Source organism: Scomber scombrus, chromosome 11 (assembly GCF_963691925.1).
Source record: "Scomber scombrus chromosome 11, fScoSco1.1, whole genome shotgun sequence".
Taxonomy (NCBI): domain Eukaryota; kingdom Metazoa; phylum Chordata; class Actinopteri; order Scombriformes; family Scombridae; genus Scomber; species Scomber scombrus.
This window is the reverse complement of record NC_084980.1, coordinates 17,243,170-17,266,000: the sequence shown is the minus strand read 5'-3', so window position 1 is coordinate 17,266,000 and position 22,831 is coordinate 17,243,170. Positions and strand designations below refer to the sequence as shown.

Sequence of the window (22,831 nt, the reverse complement as noted above, 5' to 3'; positions counted from 1 at the left end):
CTCTTTCTTTATACTCAGTAAGAGTAAAATTCAAACTTCTGCTTTTCAGAAAGCAAATAATCATAAATAATAAGCTATAGTCCACAATCCAAACAAATGGATTTCCTCACACCACATGGAGTCCATCATTGAAAGTAACAGTAGGAGGCAAAAGTCCACTTCTGCTCTTCAAGAGTCCTGATTAATGCAGTGCATTACGTGCTCACAAAAGCACTCAACATATCTTAAAAAAAACAAATAAAAAAAACAAATGAGATACCATCTTCTTTGGGTCCTGTGTACCAGCCAGCAGATTCAACATAAAAGTTGCCATCAATCCACTTCACTGTCACTGTCGTGATTCTGAGCACAAGGGTTTGAGTCTGTACTGTTGAGCAGCTCTACAAGTAAGGAGAGGAGCTTCCCATCTTGAGACGAGTTGGTGATTGCGTTGCTGGGATTGTTGAGGTTGCGGTACAACATGGTCTGAATAGAAGTGCGTATCTCCCATAGCAGCTCCCAGCTCTCAACTGACATCTCGCAGCGCATCAGAGAGCGTCCAGGAAATGTCACATGCACTTTGTCTCCACTCACTGGGACAGAAGAGAAAGGAGAGTTATTTATGAAGAGAGGAGGATTTAAGTCTGGAAATACAGTGTAGGAGGTTAATTGTAGGTGCTTGTTGCATCACAAAGCATTTATCTTCAAACACACTTAGATACTATAGTCATTGGTTTCTCCTAAATGCTTATTTAAATGTGTGGTCTTGATAGTAAATTTGACTTGTTGATTAAATAATCAAGCTAACTGAAAAACTGTAATCAGATTAAGAAAGAGGATGTTTGTATTTTCCAGAGGCAGAACGATGGCAAGAAGTCCTTTTTGAAAGAATATTCTGCTCCTAAAACTGCCACTTGTATGTTAAGGAAAGTGAAAAATAATGGTCGACAGAACGGACAATGATTAATTAACAAAAAAAAAAGACAAATGTGCTAATATGAACACAATATCAGACTGAATAAATGTAACATAGTTCAGTGAGATTAACAGGCTATGGGCTGGGTGCACAATCACCAACACCATTTGGCTCTTTCTTTAGGAGGGCAGTAAATGTCGTACCTATCTCTGTGATGTCACAGTCTGTGAGCAGCAGCAGGGCGAGTGGATGGACTGCAGAGGAGTCTCTGATGAAAACATTCCCATTTGACTTGATGGCACCAAAGAAGGTCAACCAGCGACTAGGGAGCTCTTCCTTACCTCTGCAACACAAAAGGAAGATGTTAATTTTACATAGACACTGTAAGTCAGCACCTGCTGTAGTTGAATTGTGGAGCATGCTCAGACCTGTTAACTGAGGAGCGATGAAGCAGGACTGGTCCACTGAGTGTCTGGAAAAACAGACTGTTGGGACGAAAGCGCCCTTTGGTCACAACACCTTTCTTTACCTGAAAGAAAGTTTTATGGTTTTCCATCCATGTTAAGATGTAATGTATTCTCACCATTCATAAAGAGAACAATATAGACAAAGTTCAACTAGTGCAGATTTCACAAGTCTGGTATCAACCTAAATGGAGCACTGCAGGAAGTAGTACAAAGCAGTATCATTATTCTGAGATGTTGCCATGTACCTGAATGAGATTGGGAAAGAGACCAGCCAGCAGCACAGCTTTAAGCAGCCCATCCTGGTTGCTGTGCTCATTGTAGAGAGAGATGTGACGATGGCACTCACTAGCACGAGAAACCAACCCGGCTTCATGCAGGTTTTCGCTGAACTGAGAGATGAGACCTGCAGTATTGATGATGGCACAAGAGAAAGAAGTAATTTAGTGAAGCGATATAACAAGTAAAGGGTTATAAGATGTGCTTTTAACCTAAACAAGCATATGAGCTTTCAACTGACCGTTGACAAATCGAAGGCTATTCCTGGACAGAGTGTATTTGTGTAGATATTCGTCTCTGTCCTCTCGGTCCCCCTCTTGCTGAAGTCTCCTCCAGCCCATCACAGCTCTACTGAACACCAAATAGTCACTGTAGCTGGAGCCACTAAGACTCTCTTTAGCCTGAAATTAACAGAGCACAGATGATTGAACAATAAGTGTGTTCTATTTCAGATCTAACACATCATTTTAAAAACTGCATGGATCAGTTAAAGATGGGTGTAGAAATATCTCACCTTGTTGACTAGTGCTCTGTTCTGCAGGCTGTTGTAGAAGGGGTCTCTGGTCAGACAGGCAGCTACAGACAGCATGGGCAGAACACATCTGAATATGGCACTAAGGACGAGCACTTTGCCCAGCCGAGGGTCACATGACATGAGAGAAACGCGCTCGCCTAAAGGTGTAAGGGCTTCTGTCTTGTCCAGAACACCTGCCAAAAGTAAAACGTTGCCATTAATTTAATCCTGCATATAAATAGATGAACATGTAAAGTTAGACCTGCACGATGTCTAAAATATCACCACAATCACTCACCAATATCTTGTAGATTATGGACAGCATCTCTTACAGCTTCTAACTCTGGACTGTCCAACACTTGGGATAGGAAGTCTACAGCCTCCACAGACACAAGAAATGACAAAGATCATTACTTAATATGCAAGACACATTAAAAAAAATCCACAGAAGCCATTATTCTCTTTCAGTACCTTGCAGTTAGGACTGTGTATTTTGGCCTGAAGTACTAGACTCTCCAGGGGGGTGCGCAGGATCTCAGGAATGGGAAAGGGACTCATGGATTCCAGTTGTTTCCGTGGAAACAGGTGGTAGGACTGTCCTGGCTGACAACGCCCTGCTCTCCCTTTTCTTTGAGTGACACTGGATCGAGATACCCAAACTGTATCCAGACATGATACCTGAAAAAACACAGTGAAACAAGCTGGATTATTACAATTTTGTTGCCATTTTACACAATTCAGCGCTCAACAATGTGAAATACTTTAAAAACAAACCTTAGTTTGTGTGTCATAGTTCTGCTCTTTATGAGTTCCTGCATCCACCACATGTACAATGTCATCTATGGTGATGGAAGTCTCAGCAATGTTGGTGGCGAGGACAATTTTCCTCTGGCCCTCTTGGGGTCGCTTGAACACAACCTGCTGATCTGCCACTGATAAACTAGAGTGCACTAAAAGAAAGACAGAAATGATACTTTTATTCTATCTGTGGGAAGAAATAGTCCCTGTTTAGAAAAAACAAAAAAAGGTCTTCGTCTGTGCTCTTACATGGCAGGATCATCTGCGAGCCTGAGGAAAAGTGGGGCTTCTTCTCAAGTTTCTCTTGAACTGTCTTGATGTCATGCCATCCAGGGAGGAAACACAACACTGCACCTGAAGTTTATGAGAGGAAAGATGTTGGACAGATATGGATTATTGCTATAATCTTAAAATAATGCTATAAATGGCATCACTGAAATAGCAAAGGCAAGTGAGGAGGTAGCATATTAGTTACCTGGCTCTCCGTGTTTGTCAATGTGCTGGATTACATCAGCTACTAAATCTAAATCTGGTGTAATCTCATCTCTTCCCTCCTAAACAAGATGAGATATGAAGTCCAAAGGATTTAAGTTGTTAGAACATTAGATGGGAAAAAGAAAAAAAGACATGCACAAAATATATGAACGTAACAAATTAAAACTGAGCCTCACCTGCCTGTATGGCTTCCCTGTGTCACTGACCGGCAGTGAGCGTCCCATCTCCCTCAGGATATCCTCCAGGTATCTGTCTTGTACCGGGTGCATGAATCCAGGCACCTTTACGATTGGGACACCTCCAAAGTACTGAGCCAGCCGTCGGTTGTCTCCTGTAGCGCTCATGAGCACCACTCGTAGATCAGGGTTCTCCTTTAAGCTGGTGCGCAGCAGGGCCAGCAGCAAGTCTGTGTTTATATCTCTTTCATGGACCTCATCAACCACCACGTGGCTGATCCCCTTCAGGAGGGGGTTCGACTGCAGCTTTCTCAGCAGGACGCCCACTGTGAGGAAAAGCATAGCTCCTCCGCTCTGCTCAGGTGGTCGGCTCTCAAGTCTCACCTACATACAGAGAATGATTCATGATTGAACAGTTTCTTGATAGATTTTTCCACTAATGTGAACTATTATCTGACAGCATAACAAGGAATGAGCTCCATGTCCGTCTTGCCAGGAGCAAAAAAACACTGAATTTACATTAAATCACCTGATCCGATAAATAAAAACATGTCACAAGAAAATTAGTGAGTGATTGCCCCATCATCGTAATGTCAATCTGAGCTGCAATGCTTAGTTGATTAATTGGCAAAAATAAATGTCTTGATATAATATTCCTCATTAAATCACAAACCTATATTTACCTGATATCCAACAGAGCGTTTCAGAGCTGGTCCCATCTCCTGAGCAACGCGATGAGCCACTGACACAGCACTGATCCGACGAGGCTGGGTCACCAAAATGTTGCACTCTGCTCCCCTGCCACCTCTCACACAATCCTCCAGCAGGAAACGTGGGATCCGTGTGGTTTTGCCACATCCCGTTTCACCAGCAATCACAACCACCTTGGAGGACTGCACTGCAGAGACCACTCGCTGTCGGTGGGCATCAACTGGGAGCTCCGCAGCGAGCCCCGGATTTGCCTTCTGCCATTCCTCCTGCAGGTGGGTGTTGAGCTGCTTGGCCTCTTGTTCTGACAAAGGTTTGTGTAGCCTGCCTGTGATGGCATCGGTCACCAAATCTTCCTCTTCATCCTCCTGGTTTGCTGTCTGCTGTCCTCTCTCCTCTTCTTCCTCCCATATTTTTTGTACTTCTGTTGCCACTGGGTACTGTTAAAAGATAATTACATCATTACATACCTAAAACTATGTGGACACATGGGCATCACACTTATGTGATTTCTGAACTTCTCATTACAAAATTAGGGACATTAATATACTGCTAGAACAGCCTGCACTGTTCTGGGAAGTTTTTCCACAAGATTTTGGAAACCGGCTAAAGGGATTTGCTCTAAATAAGCCACAAGCGCATTCAAGAGGTCAGCCGCAGATGATGAGCAAGTGAATGTCTGGCCCACTGTTGGTGATCCAGTACATCCCAAAGATTTTTTTAAGGTGATGGAAAGGTCAAGTTCTTCTACAATTATCTCTGAAAACCATTTTGTTATGGGTCTAGCTTGGTGCACGGGGACACCGTCATGTTGAAACAAAAAGAAAGTCCTTCCCTATACTGTTGCCACAAAGGAAGCACACTATTATAAAATGTAGCATTCGGATGCTTTTACTAGAACTTTGGACCCCAGCCCAAACCATTAAAAACAGATCAAGAGTATGTGGCTATATGTACCAACATAAGAAAAGAACTCTAAATATGACATGCTATGTTAGAACGGACCTGTGCCAGGTATTCTCTTATATGTTCGTTCAGGTGTTCTGGGACTTCCAGCGTGAGGGGACGTCTCTCCCGCTCTCCTGCCTCCTTCACCTGCTCACGGTGGTACTTGGCATGGGTCAGCGGGTTGTTGTCTTTATCCAGCAGCTCCAGCTCCTGATACGGGTGACATGATACACTTTTTAACACAGCTACAACAATAACAGTGTAAGACCATAGTAAGTCTCCAAAAGTCATCCTCACTTTCAGTTTCATGCAGGCAAGAGCTGCAGCTCTCGCCTCTGCTGCCACTCGGCTGCTTGCTGTCGCCATGAATGTCATCTTCTCCGGCCAGTGCAGGGTCAGTGTGCTCCTCTTTACCTTCCCTCCCGTAGTTCTGAACTCAATGAGCTCCTGTAACGAAAGATTACGACAACACACAAAGTGACAAGTTTAGAGTACATGATGAGGAGAGAGTACCTGGCTTTCATTGTGCAAACAAAAAAAAGGAGTAATACCAACCCTGATTCGGTTGGATGATGTGGCCACCTGGATGACTCTGGTCAGGAGAGATTTAGGGTGAGGGAACAGAGAAAGAGCTTCAGAGATGTCAGATGTGTTTTCTGTGGGAGGGAGCAATTGTTTGTGACCATCTCTGGGCACATGATTATTATATGTCCAGGAATCCTCCTCGCTATCACGAAGAGGTGAATGTCTCCCCCGGCCAACCCCCCTCTTTGGGAGCTGATTGCCTGGACCAATCACACCCATTTCCTATGCAAAGAGAAAGAGCAAACTTTAACAGATCCTTAGGACAAAGTGGAAATGTGTATCCACTTTGGGTTTTCCAGTTTTTTTTTTCAAACTTACTTTAAGCTTTTGACAAGCAGCAGCTGCAGCAAATCGTTCTGCATCACCCTTCCTGGAGGCATAACCCTCCTCCTCTATCTTGTAGGGCCCCAGCACAGAGACAATGGCTTTCTGCAAAAACACAAGTTATACACCTTACAGCAGCTATGAAGGACAGTAACACTTAACGTCATGTCTCGGTAAGTCCAGAAACACTGTTTAATAAGTGACATGTGGTTCTGACCTTGACGCCTGCCTGCTCCGTGCAGCTATACTGGATGAACTGGGATACGTCGCCAACTCCCATTGAACGAGAGACGGTGCTGTACAAGAGGTTTTTGGGATCTGGAAACTCCTTCATGAGGTTCGGGCTAACGTTATCTATAAAGTAATAAGACAAAGCAAGGGTTAGCAGCTGATTAATACCAGCGTTAAACATCATTAAAATTAGAAAGGGGCTGAAATACAAGTGTGAGTTACGTGTTTTCTCACGGTGACGTCCTTGAGGTGATTATGGCTGCTGCTACCGCCTTTTTCACTTACCTTGTTTCGTCTGGAAATACGACGTGTCATGTTCCAGGGAACTCTTGCCATTTGTCCGATACCACCGCATTTCTCTGCCCCACTTGGACGCTGTTTTTCCTCCTGTGTGAACACATTTGCCGACATTGCACAGCGCTCTCAGCCTCACGAGTAAAACACCGGGTAGCGCCATCTTTAAACTGCGTAATCTTCTTCTTGTGCCGGAAGGAGAAAATAAAACATCAGTGTTTGCAGCGACCCCTGTGGCAGGAAGTCCACATTACAGGCTGATTCTGAAAGGCTAGGTTCACAATTAGTCATGCCGGCTAGGTGCCCAAATTAACATTTAAATAGTTTTTTCTTGCTGTGGTAATCCCTCCTGTTAATACTTGTCATTAGGAGATCCCTTCATAGTGCACTGTCAATGAAAGTGATGAGGGCCAAAACCCAGAGTCCTGCTAAATGTGTTTAACGGTTTATCTGAAACTAATATGAAGATTTAGAGTCAAATCCAAGTAGATATCTTTCAACTTTACAGTCTTTTTAGTGCCAAAGTTCCTCTATTTGTTATTATACTTCCACCACAACTGAGCTCAACAGGGAAACAGTGTCCGGGGAAACATAAAAAGGGAATTTGATGCTAAAAAGACTGTAAATGTGTGAAGTGACTAAATCAGACTGCCAAAGCCTCATTTAAGCTTCAGGTCAACCTTTAAATGCATTTTTGTACAAAATGACTGTTTGAACCCACTGTGGATTTAGCCTTCCATCACTTACATTGAAAAAAGGTTTGAAGGGGATCGCCAGTATGAACAGGAGGAATGATTACAGTGAGGACTTGAAGACACACTTGAAAAATTATAATTATTCATTTAGGCCCTACTCCAGCAACAGTTATTTGGAATAGTCAAATCCCCTGATTGATGCTGAAAAACAGATTTTGTAACCAGTATTAATACATTTATTAGGTTCTTAAGGCAAATATTCAATTGAAAAGGGGATTCAATTGTTGCCCCCTGGATTGCCATCACCTTTCACCCCATGGGAGGGTTTTTAAAAGACAGACATGAAGTGCAGATGAAATAGTGGTGTTAAAATGTGTGCACTGCATTTCATTGCATAGCAGGATGTGTCAGTCTGCACATACACAGTCTGATTTACAGATGTTATCCAACTTATTTGTTAGTACAACGTTGTCTCGTCACCTGGCGTATGGAAGGAAAACTCCCAGGCATAGTCGTGTCGTCTGGATTTCTTCCCATAAATAGCTCTGCATGATAAGCCACTTGGACGAATAAGAGATGGAACAGGCACTCATCTTCCTCCTGGTTGTCACAACCGGTGAGTTTACCCTAAACACATAATATTCTGTGGTTACTATCTAAAATATGAAACAATTTCACATGTGACTTGTGGTATCTTCTGTTTCTTATAATATTGAAGTGTCTGGGTGTGGTGTACCCAGCTACCAGCCAGACACCAGCCGTGTGGTAAACGGGGAAGAAGCCCGTCCATACAGCTGGCCATGGCAGGTTTCTCTGGAGTCTTTCTTCCCCACTTGTGGAGGAACACTTATTGCTCCAAACTGGGTCTTGACTGCTGCACACTGCATCACGTGAGGAAATGTTTGTGACATTCACAGAAATAGTTTCTCATTCATAAACCAAAAAGCTCAAAATAAGATGATGTCGGGTGCCCAAATTAATGTAAGGTGGTTTATCTTCAAACAGTCACATTTTGAGATTTGAACAGCCTGGATTTTACCTCAAATTCAGGATTCCAACAACGCAAAGTCACTTGTATTTTTAAAACTATATTATTATTTTTCTATTCAGATTCCACACATACAGGGTGGTTCTTGCTGAACATGACATGAACAAGGAAGGACCTGAACAGTCTATTATGGTGGAAAAAATGCTTCTCCATCCTAAGTGGAATGACAACTGTGTGTCTTGTGGGTAGGTTCTGATCGCGTCTCAACATAACCCCCTTAAAGCACTTTAGACCTCTGGTAGATTATTAAGAAGCACAGTAAACATGTCCTTGAAAAAGGCAGCTTTGGAAGAACAGCAGCTGAGCAAGTAAAAGTTTTGTAAATAAATAAATCTTGTTAATTTAAAGTTTAAATGCTCAGAATTATTAAAAAAATGTACTAACTTAAATGTTTAATTGTGTGTTTTATAATGTGTTTTGTAGGAATGACATTGCTCTGCTGAAGCTGGAGAGGAGTGTTGTTCTCAATGACAAGGTTCAGCTGGCATGCCTGCCGCAGAACGGTGACACTCTGGGAAACAACCAGCCCTGCTACATCACAGGCTGGGGTCGTCTCTACTGTAAGACTAACTGCCAATCACATAGCTCATGTGGAATGTAGTCCACCATTCATAACCTTTAAAAATATATCAAATAGTACACATATTTATAGCTTCACTTACTATTAATCATGTGGAAAGTACATTTACAACAATTTTGAGGTACTTATACTTGAGTATTGTTACATTTTCTACAACTTTATACTTCCAGTCCACTACAATTCAGAGGATAATATTGTACTTATTTATTGCAGTACATTTATTTGACAGCTTTAGTTACTTTTCAAACTATGATTTTGCACCAAGGGAAATATGACCTTCCACTACTGCTATTAATACAGTATATGTCATTTCTTTAGCTGGTGGGCCCAGGGCAGCTACACTACAGCAAGCTCTACTTCCAGTGGTGGAGCACAGTATCTGTAGCCAAAGTGACTGGTGGGGCAGTTCAGCAAAGACAACCATGATCTGTGCAGGAGGAGAAAGCAAGTCAGCATGCCATGTGAGAAACAACCACCTCATTTTATACTATGTGAAAAAAGTAGATAATGTGATCCAGTGCCTGAATATCTGCTGTCATCTTCCATCTTCCAGGGCGACTCTGGAGGTCCCCTGAACTGTAAGGGTAGAGACAACAGATGGTACGTCCAGGGAGTGACCAGTTTTGTGGATGGACGTGGGTGTAATACCCCTCAGAAGCCCACAGTCTTCACCCGTGTGGCTTCTTTCATCCCTTGGATCAGTGAGGTGAGGCCAGTGAGCAAGTAGCACTTATAATATATCACTTTATATAAAGCCAAATGTGTTCTTTTTTGATTATAAAAAGTTAAAATCTCGCTTTGTTTCTTTGCAGACAATGGCCCAAAACTGAAGATGTTTCCAGTTTGATGTGACAATTCAATAAAGGGATAACATCATTGCTTTTCTCATCTTGTATATTTTATCAAAATATTATTATCAAATATAATCAGTGTTCATAACAAATAAACAAACATTTTAATCAGTTTAAACAATGTTGGACGGACTAACTTAAAATAGTTGATTAATCTGAACATAACTAAGAGTGAATTTGAAACAGCAGCTACATCAAAGCATATATCACTGCTGGTCATTTCAAAAGAGTTTTGATTCAGCAGCCTTGGTTTTATATCATGTTATTATAGCAGACCCTCATGGGTCTGAGGGCGTCCAGGTGAAGAAGTTGATTCCTTGGAGCTCGTCAGGTAGGTAATTCTGCTCTACAGGGACACAGAAGGCTGGGTTGTATTTGTAGCCTTTAGCATAGCCCAGTTGCTTCATCAGCTTAGTGGAGGCGTTGCGAAGGTGAAGAGGGACAGAAGGCAGGGGCCCTTTGTGGTTCCTCAAACAGGCCTTCACACTAGCATAGGCCTTGTAAATATCCACAGACTTGGGTGCTCGTGCCAGATACACCACACACTGGGCCAAGATCACCTGTTGAACAGGGGATGAATGGCAGAAAAAGGATAAAACAAGACAGCAACATAACATAATTATATGACTGACTGACAACAAGATTGATGATATGTTTTGATCAAGACTGTAAAACCATCACTGATTGCTCAGGTGAGCCTACCTCACACTCAGGCATCCCAATGAAGTGACAGGCCTGGAAGGCAGACACAGCCTGAGGAAGAGCTGAAGGATCTGCCAGACCTGAGACAGACAAGAGACATAAGGCATCCACTCAGACTGGGAAAAAAACACATTATTTGTGCTCAAAATCTTCCCTTTCTCATTTCTCTGTAAGCATTTGCTACACAGTATGCATCTCACATACCCACATCCTCGCTGGCAAACCGGACAAGTCTGCGAGCCACATAGAGGGGATCCTCACCACCCTCCAGCATGCGGCCCAGCCAATAGAGAGATGCATTCTCATGGGAGCCTCTCATAGACTTATGCAACGCTGAGATACAGTTGTAATGCTCTTCACCTTTGAATAACACACACACACACACACAAGTTGTTGTACACAAGTACAACATACATCAATATTGGGCATTTTATCAGCTATTTACATGCTTCTGATTCTTCGCTAGGGTCTTGAGAACGTTACAAGCACATTATTATTATGATGTAAAAACACAAAAAGAGCAAAACATAAATTAATACCTAACTGATAATATAAAGCCATAACAAGTGGAAGAATACTATCACCATCAAGGTCATTAGTCAAGCTGAGGTTAAGTTTCATCAACATGTGAAGCAGGGAACAGTAAATCTCAATGGTGTGGGACAGCTGAGTGTTATATAACAGGAAAGCATGGAGGACTATCCAAGTCTTATGTAGGATGAAAGAGTGAGTGAGAATTTCCATGGATGGTCAGGGAGAGGGGACAGGGGAGGGAGATGTTATAACTTGGAGAATGACTGATTAACTAAGCAAACATTGCATTTTGAAGATTTTGATAGCAGGTGTTGAAGCTGTTGAGAGGATTTTAAACATTTGTGAAATAGATCACAAGGTGTTCTGTTCTGAATATTGGTGTTCTGTGTACTGCCTGACACACCCACTTAAATAATCCTTAAACAATCCTCTTGATTCTGTTGAAACCTTCTTTGCTCAGGCCCACTATTGCATGGATCCTTTTTCAAAGGGCCATGTATGTTTTCCAAAATGAGACAGATTTTCTTTAATCTAAAGCCCTTGTGCATCATTTTTAAAAGAAAAAAATAAACTCACTCTCCAATGCATTTTGAGAGCATCAGGCTTCCATGAATGAATGAACGAATGAATGAATGAACAACGCAGAATGCAAAAGTCTAAACCAGTAAGATCCTTTATTGACTTAAAGGAAGTCTTTAAGTCAAAATAAGCAAGTTTGGGCTTACCAGCTTTATCGTAGAGAATGTGGGACCTCTGAAGACCTTCCTTTATGTGCTCCTCCTTCACCAGTATTTCCTGAGAAGAACCATCATGTCCTAACGGGCGGGCTGAGCTCACCTGAGCCTGAACAGCCAGCTGCAGACCATTGAGTCCTGCTCTTGCATCACCGTCACAAAGGTGGGCTATGGTGTCCAGAGCTTTTTGTTCAATGTAAATCTTTGGCCTGGGAAAAGATCAAAACATATCATTTATCATACTTTTTTTTATTATAGTGCTTTCTACATAAGGAATAAAACAACGACATATGACATTCATTTCATTATAAATATCAAAGGTAGCTATTTCTTTTCATTTAGTATGTCTGAAGTCACTCAGGTCACTGCAGCATTACCACAGTATACCTGAGAAAGAACGCAAAGGATGCCAACTCAAATGACTGCTCATTACAAAAATAAACCGAGGAAATCAGAAGTCAGATGTCCCTTCCAAAGGCTTCTCGTCGTCCTAATCTCATATCATCCTTACTGACAAGCCCCCCGATGAGAGCCGCTGTTTATAGCTTCTCAGAAGTCCAAGCACCTCAGATGGTGACCAAAATTTGACCCATGAAAGGCAATCTACAAGTGTTAAAAGGAATAGTCATCAGTGTCCATGGTGCCTGCTTTAATGCTTGATGTCAACACTTCTTCCATCTTCTCTAATAACAGCCCAACAATATATTTTATTTAGTAAATAAACAAGACTAAGCATCTACAGCTGTCTCTGTGAGTCTAAATGCTAATCCAGCAGCATTCTAACATGCTGATAATTAGCAGGTACAAAGTTTACCAAGTTCACTATCTTTAGTGTTATCATACTAATATTTGCTAAACTTTGCACTGAGCACAAAGTGTAGTTGATGGGGATGTCATTAGTTTTGTAGGAATTTGGTTATAAGCCAAAGTGTTGAACATATTAAATTTTGACTTGATGACCTGAGGATTACCAAAGTCATAATGGTTCATCCTGCGGGGAACATTTATGTCTGTACTAAATTGAATTCTAATCCATCAAATAGTAGTAGAGACATTTCAATGACATATTGTTATTGTACTCTAAATCTAAATGTGCATTTCAACTTTTACATTAAAATGTATTGCATTTATTCTGGAAATTGAACTATAATGCATCAGTGGACCATAATGATGCAGCACCATTAATCCATCCTTTACGTATAGCTCTGTACAAAGCAAAGCATATTTTCCCTCTAAAAATATATATTTCAATTCTTTACAGATTTACATGACTAATAATAGCAGAAAGCAAAGGGACTAACTTATTACTCATGACTTTATTGTTTGAATCTGGATCTTGCAGGAATGACTCAGTATATTTAAAAGATCTGATTGGTTAGAAGTTTTACACATTTTGATCGAATCCTCTGACCTGAACCAGCAGGTTGGCTTAAAGTGAACCAGCTTCATTGTGGTTTAAGATCCAAGCCTTTAATTTCACTGTGTTACAGTCTCTATATTTCAGTGCATCCAAAACATTACATTCAACATATATCTAAATATCTCCCTGAAGCTCACCATCACATTTCATTACATGGAAATTCTTTTCTGTCAACGTGTCAGACCAGATCAGAGCTGAGGGGATTGTTGTGGCTTCAACAACTACTACTATATTATCTAACTAAACCCACTAAGCCAGGACCAGAAGTAGAGAGTAGGCCTCCTACTCAGCCAAAGGATTTTGATTTATAGGGTGACACCCAGTCAAGAGCAGAGCTGGTCCCCAGAGGAGCACTTACTTTTGTCCATCTGTTTGGTCTTGATGTTTCAGATTTGCTTTATCTTGTTCCAGTACTCTGATCCCCAGTGCAGCCACCGCCCTGTCCAGGATTGAGCCCATCGCCTCTACAGACAGCTTCTCCAGAACCAGCACTCTGCACCTGCTCAGCAGGGCAGCGTTAACCTGGAAGGAAGGATTCTCTGTGGTCGCCCCAATCAGAGTTACTGTCCCGCACTCCACGTGTGGAAGGAAAGTGTCCTGCAGAAATACACACATATTGAAAGAGAAGAGAACGTGGGAGGACGTGAAATTAATGACGATCTCTGAGGTGTCAAGATATCAAGGGTAAGTATTTGTCTGACTGCTAGTGTACTGCTTGCTCCACTTGTGGATTTGCTAAATTTGATTGGATTACTTTGCCATGTCCTTTAATGATTTGATAATTTTCAGCTCAACAGGGATCCTGCGTGAAACAGAAATTGAAGATGAATACAAACATTAGCTTTACAGATTGTATTATTAAACATCAATTTTGTATTTAAGCCACAATTGGTATTTTAAACATTGTCTATATTGCTGCAGCTCACATGACAAACTCTGATCAGAGCTGATCTTTCTGACTTAATGCTCCACCTGTTGTGATTTGTTGAAGCGGTGAATTTCATCAATGAACAGGATGGTCTTCCTCTTGCACAACCGGAGCTCATTCTGCGCCTGCTTGATCACCTCTCGGACTTCATTAGTGGATGTGCTGGTCGCAGACAGGGTCACAAAACGAGCTGTTCCCTTCTTTTTACTGGTGCTAGCAATTATGTGAGCAAGAGTGGTCTAAAAGACAACAAAACAAATGATTAAAATAAGTATATCATTCATGAAATTGCAGTTCTATTAGGAATTTAAATGGGCCTAGGGAAAAAAGACTAATTTATTAGACTCATGTAAGATACAGCTACAAAATTAATATTGTGATAAAACCTTCTTCTTATTGTCAGTGTTCAGGTTCCTTCCAGTTTAGACAAGGGAATACCCCATAAACCATGTCTTCACTGTAAATCCTTATAACCACCTCCAAAAATAACCGCTCAATTGTGAAACCTGAAGACTGAGGGAGTTGAAGAGGTAAAGTGTTAGCAACGCATGTTGACAAAGTCTAACTATGGCAAGCTGCAGAACAACAATGCAGGCTGGTAGCTTGGCATACCTAAGAAGTCATTAACGTGGTGAATTCAGGTCTCACAAACTGAAGAGTTGCAGGCACCAACCTGGCAGCCATCAGATCAATAACTCACTCTTTCAACATGCTGTTAAAGTTTCACCTTTCTCACCTCCCTATTTGTCAAGTTCAATTGATTGACTGATTGGGGTACATGTACTAACATAAATGGAATTCGATTCACCTCCAATATATTGGGGAATACAGGAAAAATCTCACAGGAAAAATCCCAAAATATAAACAAAACAAAACAACCTACGTGGTCTGATACAACACGGGTGGGTATTTTCTTGAGTAAAATGGGTGAATTAACCCTTTAAGAGAGCTGAACAAAGTTGTACAATTAACAAGTCAATTAACATGATATTCATCAACAAACCAGTCACCACTTATATTGGCACAAACTGTAGACTGTGTACTACTGCTTATGACAACTACTTGTTATAGCTTGTTAGAGATGAAATTATTAGTTTATTGGTCGCCTAAAAGAAAATGTATCTTTGATTAATTCTTCAAGTTATTCATCAAAGCAATAAATGGAAATCAGACACTACTTAAAGATTCTCAAATGCAAGTTGCTTCTGTTTTGTTTTTGATGGATGTTGGTGACTGTTATTAATATATTCAAGCTTCAGTAATGTGATACCAAGAGGTCATTGCTAAAGACATGCAAGGTATTAGAGCTTAAAAATAATTAGGTTTGATTCAGAAATTAAATGAACAATGCTGGTTCTGCCTTTTCAAATGAGAGGATTTATATCACAGTAAATTGCATATTTTGGGGTTCTTGACTGCTGGTACTGTAGGACCAAACAAAGCATCTGAAGAAATCTTTGAGAAATAGAGATTACCATTGTGTATAATTATAGGCGCTTTGCTGTGATTTTGTTATTTTCCTTTCCTTTTTGTTTGTATGTTTATCTTGAAAGTTATCATAATCAATAACGTTCTCATAACTTATCATAATTATGCACTTATGTTGCAATGCTAAACCCTTTTTTTTTTTAAACCTGTACATTTTTACAACTGTTGTGTTATTTTGTTGCATTTCAATAAAAATGGCGTTTTCGTTATTTTCTGCTATTCTATAAACCAAACAAGTCGCAATTGACCAAAGATGACAGTAAAGAGGCTTGAAAATAATCATATCTTCAAGCTCAGTGATAATAATACATGCATTAGATAATGAAAGGATAATGTCGGGAAATGAATTATAAAGGGTGGAGGAGCGGTGACGATGATGTCAGTAAAACACCTTTCCGCATCCCGGTGGTCCCCAGAGGATGAGGGAGGGGATTTCCTGGGAGTCCAGAAGTGACCGCAGTAGTGTTTGCTCGCCTACAACTTTGCTTTGACCAAAGTATTCTTCCAGTGTGTTTGGTCTCAGCATCTCTGCCAGGGGCTTGTTTGTGGACAGCAGTGTCCGTGGGGATAAATCAGGTGTTGCTGTCACAGGCTCTGTGACTGCTTGTCCAGGTTCCGCCTCGTCCAGCAAACTGCGTTTAATCCCCTTGTTGACGGCAGTTTGTTTACCGGAAAATAAGCCAGTCCGTTCACTTTGAAGTGACAGTTTATTCTTGTTGGCCTGAAACATGGAGAACACCGCACTTGACGACGGACTTGCAGTAGAAGAGGAGCTGACCGCGGGTTTGTTTACACCGGGGCTGCGTGGCGCAGCTTCCGCACTGATACGGGATTTCTTCACGGGAGGTCCGCTGTCCTCCGCTGCTGAAGACGGACTGCTGTCAGTAACGCTGCTCAGCAGACATACGTCGAGGTGTCCATTAATTGTGTCAGACTCGAAGTCTTTAAAACAAACGGGGCATTGCACCGAGTCCGGTGGTGCAGATGTCATCTCGTTCGCCATGTTGCTTCCCGCGAAACGTTTGACCTTTAATCACGTGACCAAACACAGTTTTGAGGTTTTCCGCTGGTAAATTGTTTTTTTTTTAACTAAACTTAATGTTCAGTTTTGACGAGTTTAATATGACGTTTATATACGCAGATTATATTACTTTTTAAGTTAGTGAATTTACTTTCATTTCTTCTTCGCTGGCAGTGTGCGTTCAGGGGCTGCTGGGACGATCAGAAATCGAGCTATTTTGTATATTTTACACACAAAAAACACTATTTTTACATAAAAATTACCGTGTTCAAACCTGTATTTTAGCTCTTATTGGCAAAACGCTAGAATAGTAAATTTTGTTGTAAATAAAATGTGACTGTAAACGTGCTTTCAAAACTTCAATTGGTGTCAATGGATCCTTGCTTTTCCCGTACAGACTATGGCACGTGAACATAGCAAATATGTAAACACTGCCAAGACACTAAACCGACAGTGATGTTGAATCATTATATAGGAGTTAATTATAAATTTATATTTAACTGAGAAATACAAACAGGGCGGAATACACTTGAAAACTTATATATATATATATATATATGAATTCATTGGAAAATGTCACATTAAAAAGCAATGCATAACCAATGACATTAAGTGATCATTTCATAGATATATTATACATCACGAAATGACGATTGATTTCGAAAATCCATAAATGATTGTATGAAATGTTCATATTTTTCTGTTACTTTAATATTTACCAACTATTATAATTTGCATGTACCACCTGCAGCTTGTTCATCAGCATTTGGATTTGACATTGGCTATGGCTCAGTATCTATTGGGTAGCCTACATATCCCTTTATAAACCATGCAAGACTGTCCTTTACTACAGTCTTTCTTTCTTTCTTTTATCTCCTTCTGCTCAGATAAAAGACCCAGCCAAGAGATACATGCCAAGGGGTTCAACCAGGGCAAGAAGACGGAGGGAGTGCTCATAAGGAACGGGCTGGCAGCCAAGTGTCCCCCTCAGGGAAAATGGCCAAGCTGAAGTCAGTTCATCAGTGTGCCAACAACCGAAACATGACCAAGCTGGCCATATTCCCGTAGAAGGTGAAAACTATGCGCTGCTTCTGGGAAATGAAGTTTGAGCCAGAGGTATCCTAGCATTTTTTGAATTCCACATTACTGATACTTTTAATTGAAAATCACCATATCACCAATTTTAAGTCTACAAAAGCACCAGTAGATGGTGCTAAAAGCCACACTTATTTTAAATAACGGGGTATTGTAACAAAATACTGTGGATTTGACTAATTTCCAATAATTTCCCCATATACCTCTACTGATCTTTGTAGAGTAAAGATGCAATTTGACACAGTTTTAACTAGTATTTCTCAGTAATGATTCAATAAGGTATTATGTAGAAGGTCAAAAACAAACACCATAATATTTACCACAGTATTAAGTAGCAAAATGTGACACCATGACAGCAGACCTGATGCCTACTCAGCACACTGAAAAAGTACATAAGTTATATGATAGCCAAGAAGTACCAAAAATAGTGTACAATTTGTAGTCAGGGAATTAAATAATCACATATAGTTGAAACTTGAGCAGTCTTCTGTAAAGCAAACAGAAAGTAATCAAGACCAGTTTTACTTTTTTTCTCCAAGGCAGCCAACAGATTCATATGAGCAGGGAGGGCACAGCTCCCACCCAGAAATGAGCTCATTATTGTATTTGGCACAGATACAGTTATGCACTGGTGAAGCCAGAGGAGCCCGTGGAGGTGTGAAGACATGCTGCGCATACCGTAGCTGTGAATGACCAGTGATGGGCAGATGATCCACTCTAGGCGTTGTGGCCATGTGTCTTTCACACCCAAACGTGTATTGTTGCACACTATAGTCTGTGTGGTTAAGTATAAAGTGCTCAGATGCCATTGATTATTTAAGAAATCGGTTATACCTAAAACTTATCTTCATTTTGTATCTACTGCACTAGAATAACTGTTGTATTTACATTGATGCTGTAATTTAGATTTGCAAACCAAGAAAAGTTAATATAAAATTGCCTCCATTGAGACCATCAAGTTTAAGCCCTCAAATCTGTGTGACATTTGGAAGAGTAACCCAATAGCACAGGCTATTTATTTATGACACATTCATGTGTCTCTGTTGACAGGGAGACTAGACCCCTACTACAATTTTCCAAGTTTATGTCAGTACTGTCTTCAAGATTTTGCTCTTGGTTGGCTGTATAGTTAATAGTTTATTCACAAAGTTTTTGAGTGGAGAATATTAAGCCTGGTTAATGAAGATGGGAAAACTGGACTGAGTGAGTGAGAGCTCGTCTGTCAGACACGCAGGCACCTGTCATTCTTTTGTCATGGGGGCAAACCGCCTGTCCTTGGCTCAAAGTGCTGATAAGTGGGGGGGTTGACTGAATTAACAGAGGCTGTGGAGGATAGTGTAGCATTAATGTTTGGGCGGTCCTTACACCAAGAAGTAGCTGTCATCTCTTCTAACTCTCCACTTGAGACTCTTCTCACTAAGCTCCAAGAGGTCCTTTGTAGTAGGAGATAGGTAGTAAAGGCAGGCAACAGAAGAAATATGAAGAGTAAAGCAAAAGCCACGGAGAACTTTGTCACAGGCTGGGAGATTTGGTTAGTCAACAGCATGTGTCTGGTTGCCTCCTACCTCTGGCACCGGCTGTGTGATTTACTCTGCCACAGGAGGAGTCACAGAGCGTCACCTCCACCTGCCATCCAGGTATAAAAATAGTGATGTTTGAGTCAAACATTGGCTTGGGAACACTAACACATTTTTGTTGGAACTTGACAATGATATTAACCTTGTTGCCCTATCACAAATATTTTGTTTTTGTGCATTTTTTGGATCAAGAATTCGCAAATGCATTATTGGCACATTGATCAGTGGAATTTTTATCATCATCAGTAAGCATCAGACAAACAGCAGAAAATCACATAATTTATTGTATTTAGAGCTCAGTTTGTTTCTTCTGTGAAACAATTATGGATCATTGTGTGATTGTCTCTTGCTGACCATTTACACACAATGTTGTCATCAGTTACACTATAAATATGATCAAAACTATTCAGAGTTTAGAGGGGAAGAGAGCCAATTGGTGAAACCCTGTCCTTGTGTGAATATCCCACTCAGGGGACAAAATCATTACAAAAGGTGTTTACAGACACATTTGAGCTGTAAGCTTTGTGTCTTCTTATCTATCTACTCCTTTTGTACTATACGGCTTAACACTTAGCAATATCTTCATCACTTGAGCTGTAAAATTCCTGATCTACAGTATGTACGTAGTAGTAAAAGCATGTGATTTTTATGGTTACAGTTTTTCTCACTTACTTACTAAACATTATATCATCTCAAAATGGTATTTTGTGTTCAAATGACACACACACTCACCATCATATGAATATACACTTATAAGAACCAGTTGAAAATTGATGTACCCGATGTAAAACACTAATATAAATGTAAAACACTACTATGAATGCCTTAGCAGGAAACTTATGCCTATTGCATGTTCAGTCTGTTGTAAAATATTCGATATTAGACTCAAATATAAAACATACAAATATACTGTAATGGTAACACAACCCCCTCTATTGAACACATCACTCCTGCCCTGCAGCAACTTCATTGGCTTCCTATCAAATCCCGCATTGACTTTAAGATTCTACTCCTCACTTGCAAGATACTTCACAACCTGGCACCATCATATCTCTCGGAACTTATTCACATCTACACACCCTCCCGAACTCTCCGATCCTCCTCTGCGAACCAGCTCTTTGCCCCATCTGCCAACTTAACTACCATGGGGTCAAGAGCTTTCAGCCGATCTGCCCCCTGCCTTTGGAACTCTCTCCCACCAGACATTTGCACTTCGGACTCTGTTTCCACCTTTAAATCCCGCCTGAAAACGCACTTATTCAGAGTGGCATACTCTGTATCACACTAACTATGCAATCCTGTTCTTGCTTATTTTTTGCACTGATGCACTTTATAGTCACATTCATATTTATTTCTTTATCTTTGCACTAAAATTTACCTGATTTTTATTGTTTGATGTACTGTTGTCGTGTTTTTGTGCCTTGTAAGGTGTCCTTGAGTGCTTTGAAAGGCGCCTTTTAAATAAAATGCATCATTATTATTATTATTAATGTTTTTCCCATTATACTGTACACAAGCTTCTACAGCTATATCTGCACATGCATCTTCCATATCTTGCAGAAGACGTACATGAGTATAGGGATTACAGTTACAGACCTTCCACCTCCAGACAGAAAGAAAACCCTCCTTAATTGGACTGAGAAATGGAGAATATGGTGGGAGGTAAACTACTGAAAAACATGGGTGGTCATTGAACCGGTTCCAGACCAGAGCAGCCTGTTGGAAACTTGCATTGTCCCTGATGACAACATACCTGGCCTGCTGTGGGCTGGCTATCTGGTCTGGTGGAATGAGAATGTTGCGTAATGTGTGCAGGAATGTGATTAGATAGGCAGTGCTGTACGGGCAAAGGGTGGCATGGTGATGATGACGCCTGTGGTGGTTGATGGCTGTGCACATAGTGATGTTCCATCCTCGCTAGCCAGGGACTTCAACAATAGCACACTGGCTGATAACATTCCTTCCCCTTCTTCGTCTTTTTGCAAGGTTGAAACCAACCTCATCATTGAAGATCAGTTCATGCTCCACTGCAGCTCCAGAACTAATAAACCGGCAAAAGGACAATGTCATAAATCAACCTAGAGCCCTCAATATTGTGAAGTGCAAAAAATTGGGATTACAATACTGTAATATGTTTATACAGTGCTGATAGTGTGCATGATTATGGGAATGTATAGGACATTTTGCACATAGTCATTGTGCAGTTTTTTACCCTTTCCTTTCAAAAGGCTCCTGTAGACTTGTTTCATCAGCATCTGTTTTTGGCACACAACACAGTCCAGTGTTGATAGATTCAATCTGTCAGTATTTGGAATATGTCATTCATTTCTATGATTTTACTTTGTTTTTACTTTGTTTTGCACAACGTAGCGTTTTTTCTTGCATTTCTGCAAATGATACAAATAAAGTATACTGAACATACAGTGTAGGTAGGAATACATTTCCCAGTCTCATACATACATGGAAAGTACTAAGATACTACTGTATCGATATGCAGCAATAGAATACTGTAATTAGTTTATATGTCTTACCTATCTTTATTTAGGAAAGACCAGACAATGGATTCTCCTGTGAACCTGTTCAAGTTTGGTTGTATTCTCTACCCAGCCTCCCTCACTATTAGACCATGTTGATCACATGGTCAACCAAAGTGGCCTGAATCTCTTCAGAGATGATCTCTTTTCTCCTATTACTCTCACTTCTCTTGCTATGTTGGCATCCATTGCTCTAAAACAGAGGAGCTCACATGTGTCCCTTTTATCCCTTAAGCTCTGAACATGTTTTTGCCCATGTGAGGAGTCAGAGTGGATAGTAAGAAATTGAAGTTTAGCATTTTGAATGGCACTGTGTTCCATGTGAACACAAGAGATGTTTTTTTTACATGAAGATTGTGTCAAATGTAGAGAATTGTGTATAGTGTTTTGAAAAAAGTGATTTTGGACTGAAATCCATATGTAAAGCAGGATATGTGTATTTTAGCAGAATTGGTTCAGGGGTTCTGTACATGAATTACAGGTTGTGGTCGTCATTGTGTCTCATGTACCAGTGCTAGTGAGTAAACTATTGAGGGAAATTTTAATAGTAGGGAAAAATGAATGAGAGAAGCATTTTACTTATAAATTCTCAATCATGTTGTTGACCAAACATTTATAGCTACTGTATCCCTATAGCCATGGACACCCAGATTTTGACAGAGGTGGAAATGCCCTTGCTAGAAATATAGGAACCTTGAGAGATGCAATGATGCACGTCAATAGCATCAAAATACATGATTTACTACTGATGCTTGTCAAGAGTTTGAATTATGTGGGCAATATCCAGCTCACAAGACCTGCTAAACACGGCACATACGTTTCCAGCATGTAGCAGAATTGAATTGTTGCATTGTTGTGTCATGTTTCATGAATAGTGTGCCAGCATGAAGCAGAATTGTTGCATTGTTGTGTC

At 40.7% G+C, this 22,831-nt stretch overlaps 3 protein-coding genes across 3 annotated transcripts; 1 reads left to right on the top strand and 2 right to left on the bottom strand.

Moving 5' to 3' along the window:
- Positions 1-133: 133 nt before the first annotated feature.
- On the bottom strand, positions 134-6,874 carry dhx30 (DEAH (Asp-Glu-Ala-His) box helicase 30). Its single transcript, XM_062428741.1, has 19 exons — positions 6,703-6,874; positions 6,404-6,540; positions 6,181-6,291; positions 5,833-6,084; positions 5,575-5,724; positions 5,335-5,487; positions 4,305-4,769; positions 3,622-4,005; positions 3,426-3,504; positions 3,200-3,304; positions 2,927-3,102; positions 2,624-2,830; positions 2,451-2,532; positions 2,153-2,346; positions 1,880-2,039; positions 1,608-1,765; positions 1,324-1,424; positions 1,099-1,238; positions 134-572 (listed from the first exon to the last, which is right to left on the bottom strand). Exons 1-19 carry the CDS (start codon positions 6,872-6,874, stop codon positions 313-315), a joined length of 3,486 nt encoding a protein of 1,161 aa, XP_062284725.1. The 3' UTR covers positions 134-312.
- A 1,108-nt stretch (positions 6,875-7,982) lies between these two features.
- On the top strand, positions 7,983-9,864 carry LOC133990426 (chymotrypsin-like elastase family member 3B). Its single transcript, XM_062428740.1, has 7 exons — positions 7,983-8,022; positions 8,125-8,296; positions 8,517-8,639; positions 8,878-9,014; positions 9,353-9,495; positions 9,588-9,740; positions 9,847-9,864. The coding sequence occupies exons 1-7, from the start codon at positions 7,983-7,985 to the stop codon at positions 9,862-9,864; spliced, it is 786 nt and encodes a 261-aa protein (XP_062284724.1).
- Positions 9,865-10,013: 149 nt separating this feature from the next.
- Positions 10,014-16,695, bottom strand: wrnip1 (WRN helicase interacting protein 1). Its single transcript, XM_062428739.1, has 7 exons — positions 16,083-16,695; positions 14,248-14,442; positions 13,634-13,872; positions 11,847-12,064; positions 10,792-10,947; positions 10,588-10,667; positions 10,014-10,445 (listed from the first exon to the last, which is right to left on the bottom strand). Exons 1-7 carry the CDS (start codon positions 16,692-16,694, stop codon positions 10,164-10,166), a joined length of 1,782 nt encoding a protein of 593 aa, XP_062284723.1. The 5' UTR covers position 16,695; the 3' UTR covers positions 10,014-10,163.
- Positions 16,696-22,831: the final 6,136 nt, after the last annotated feature.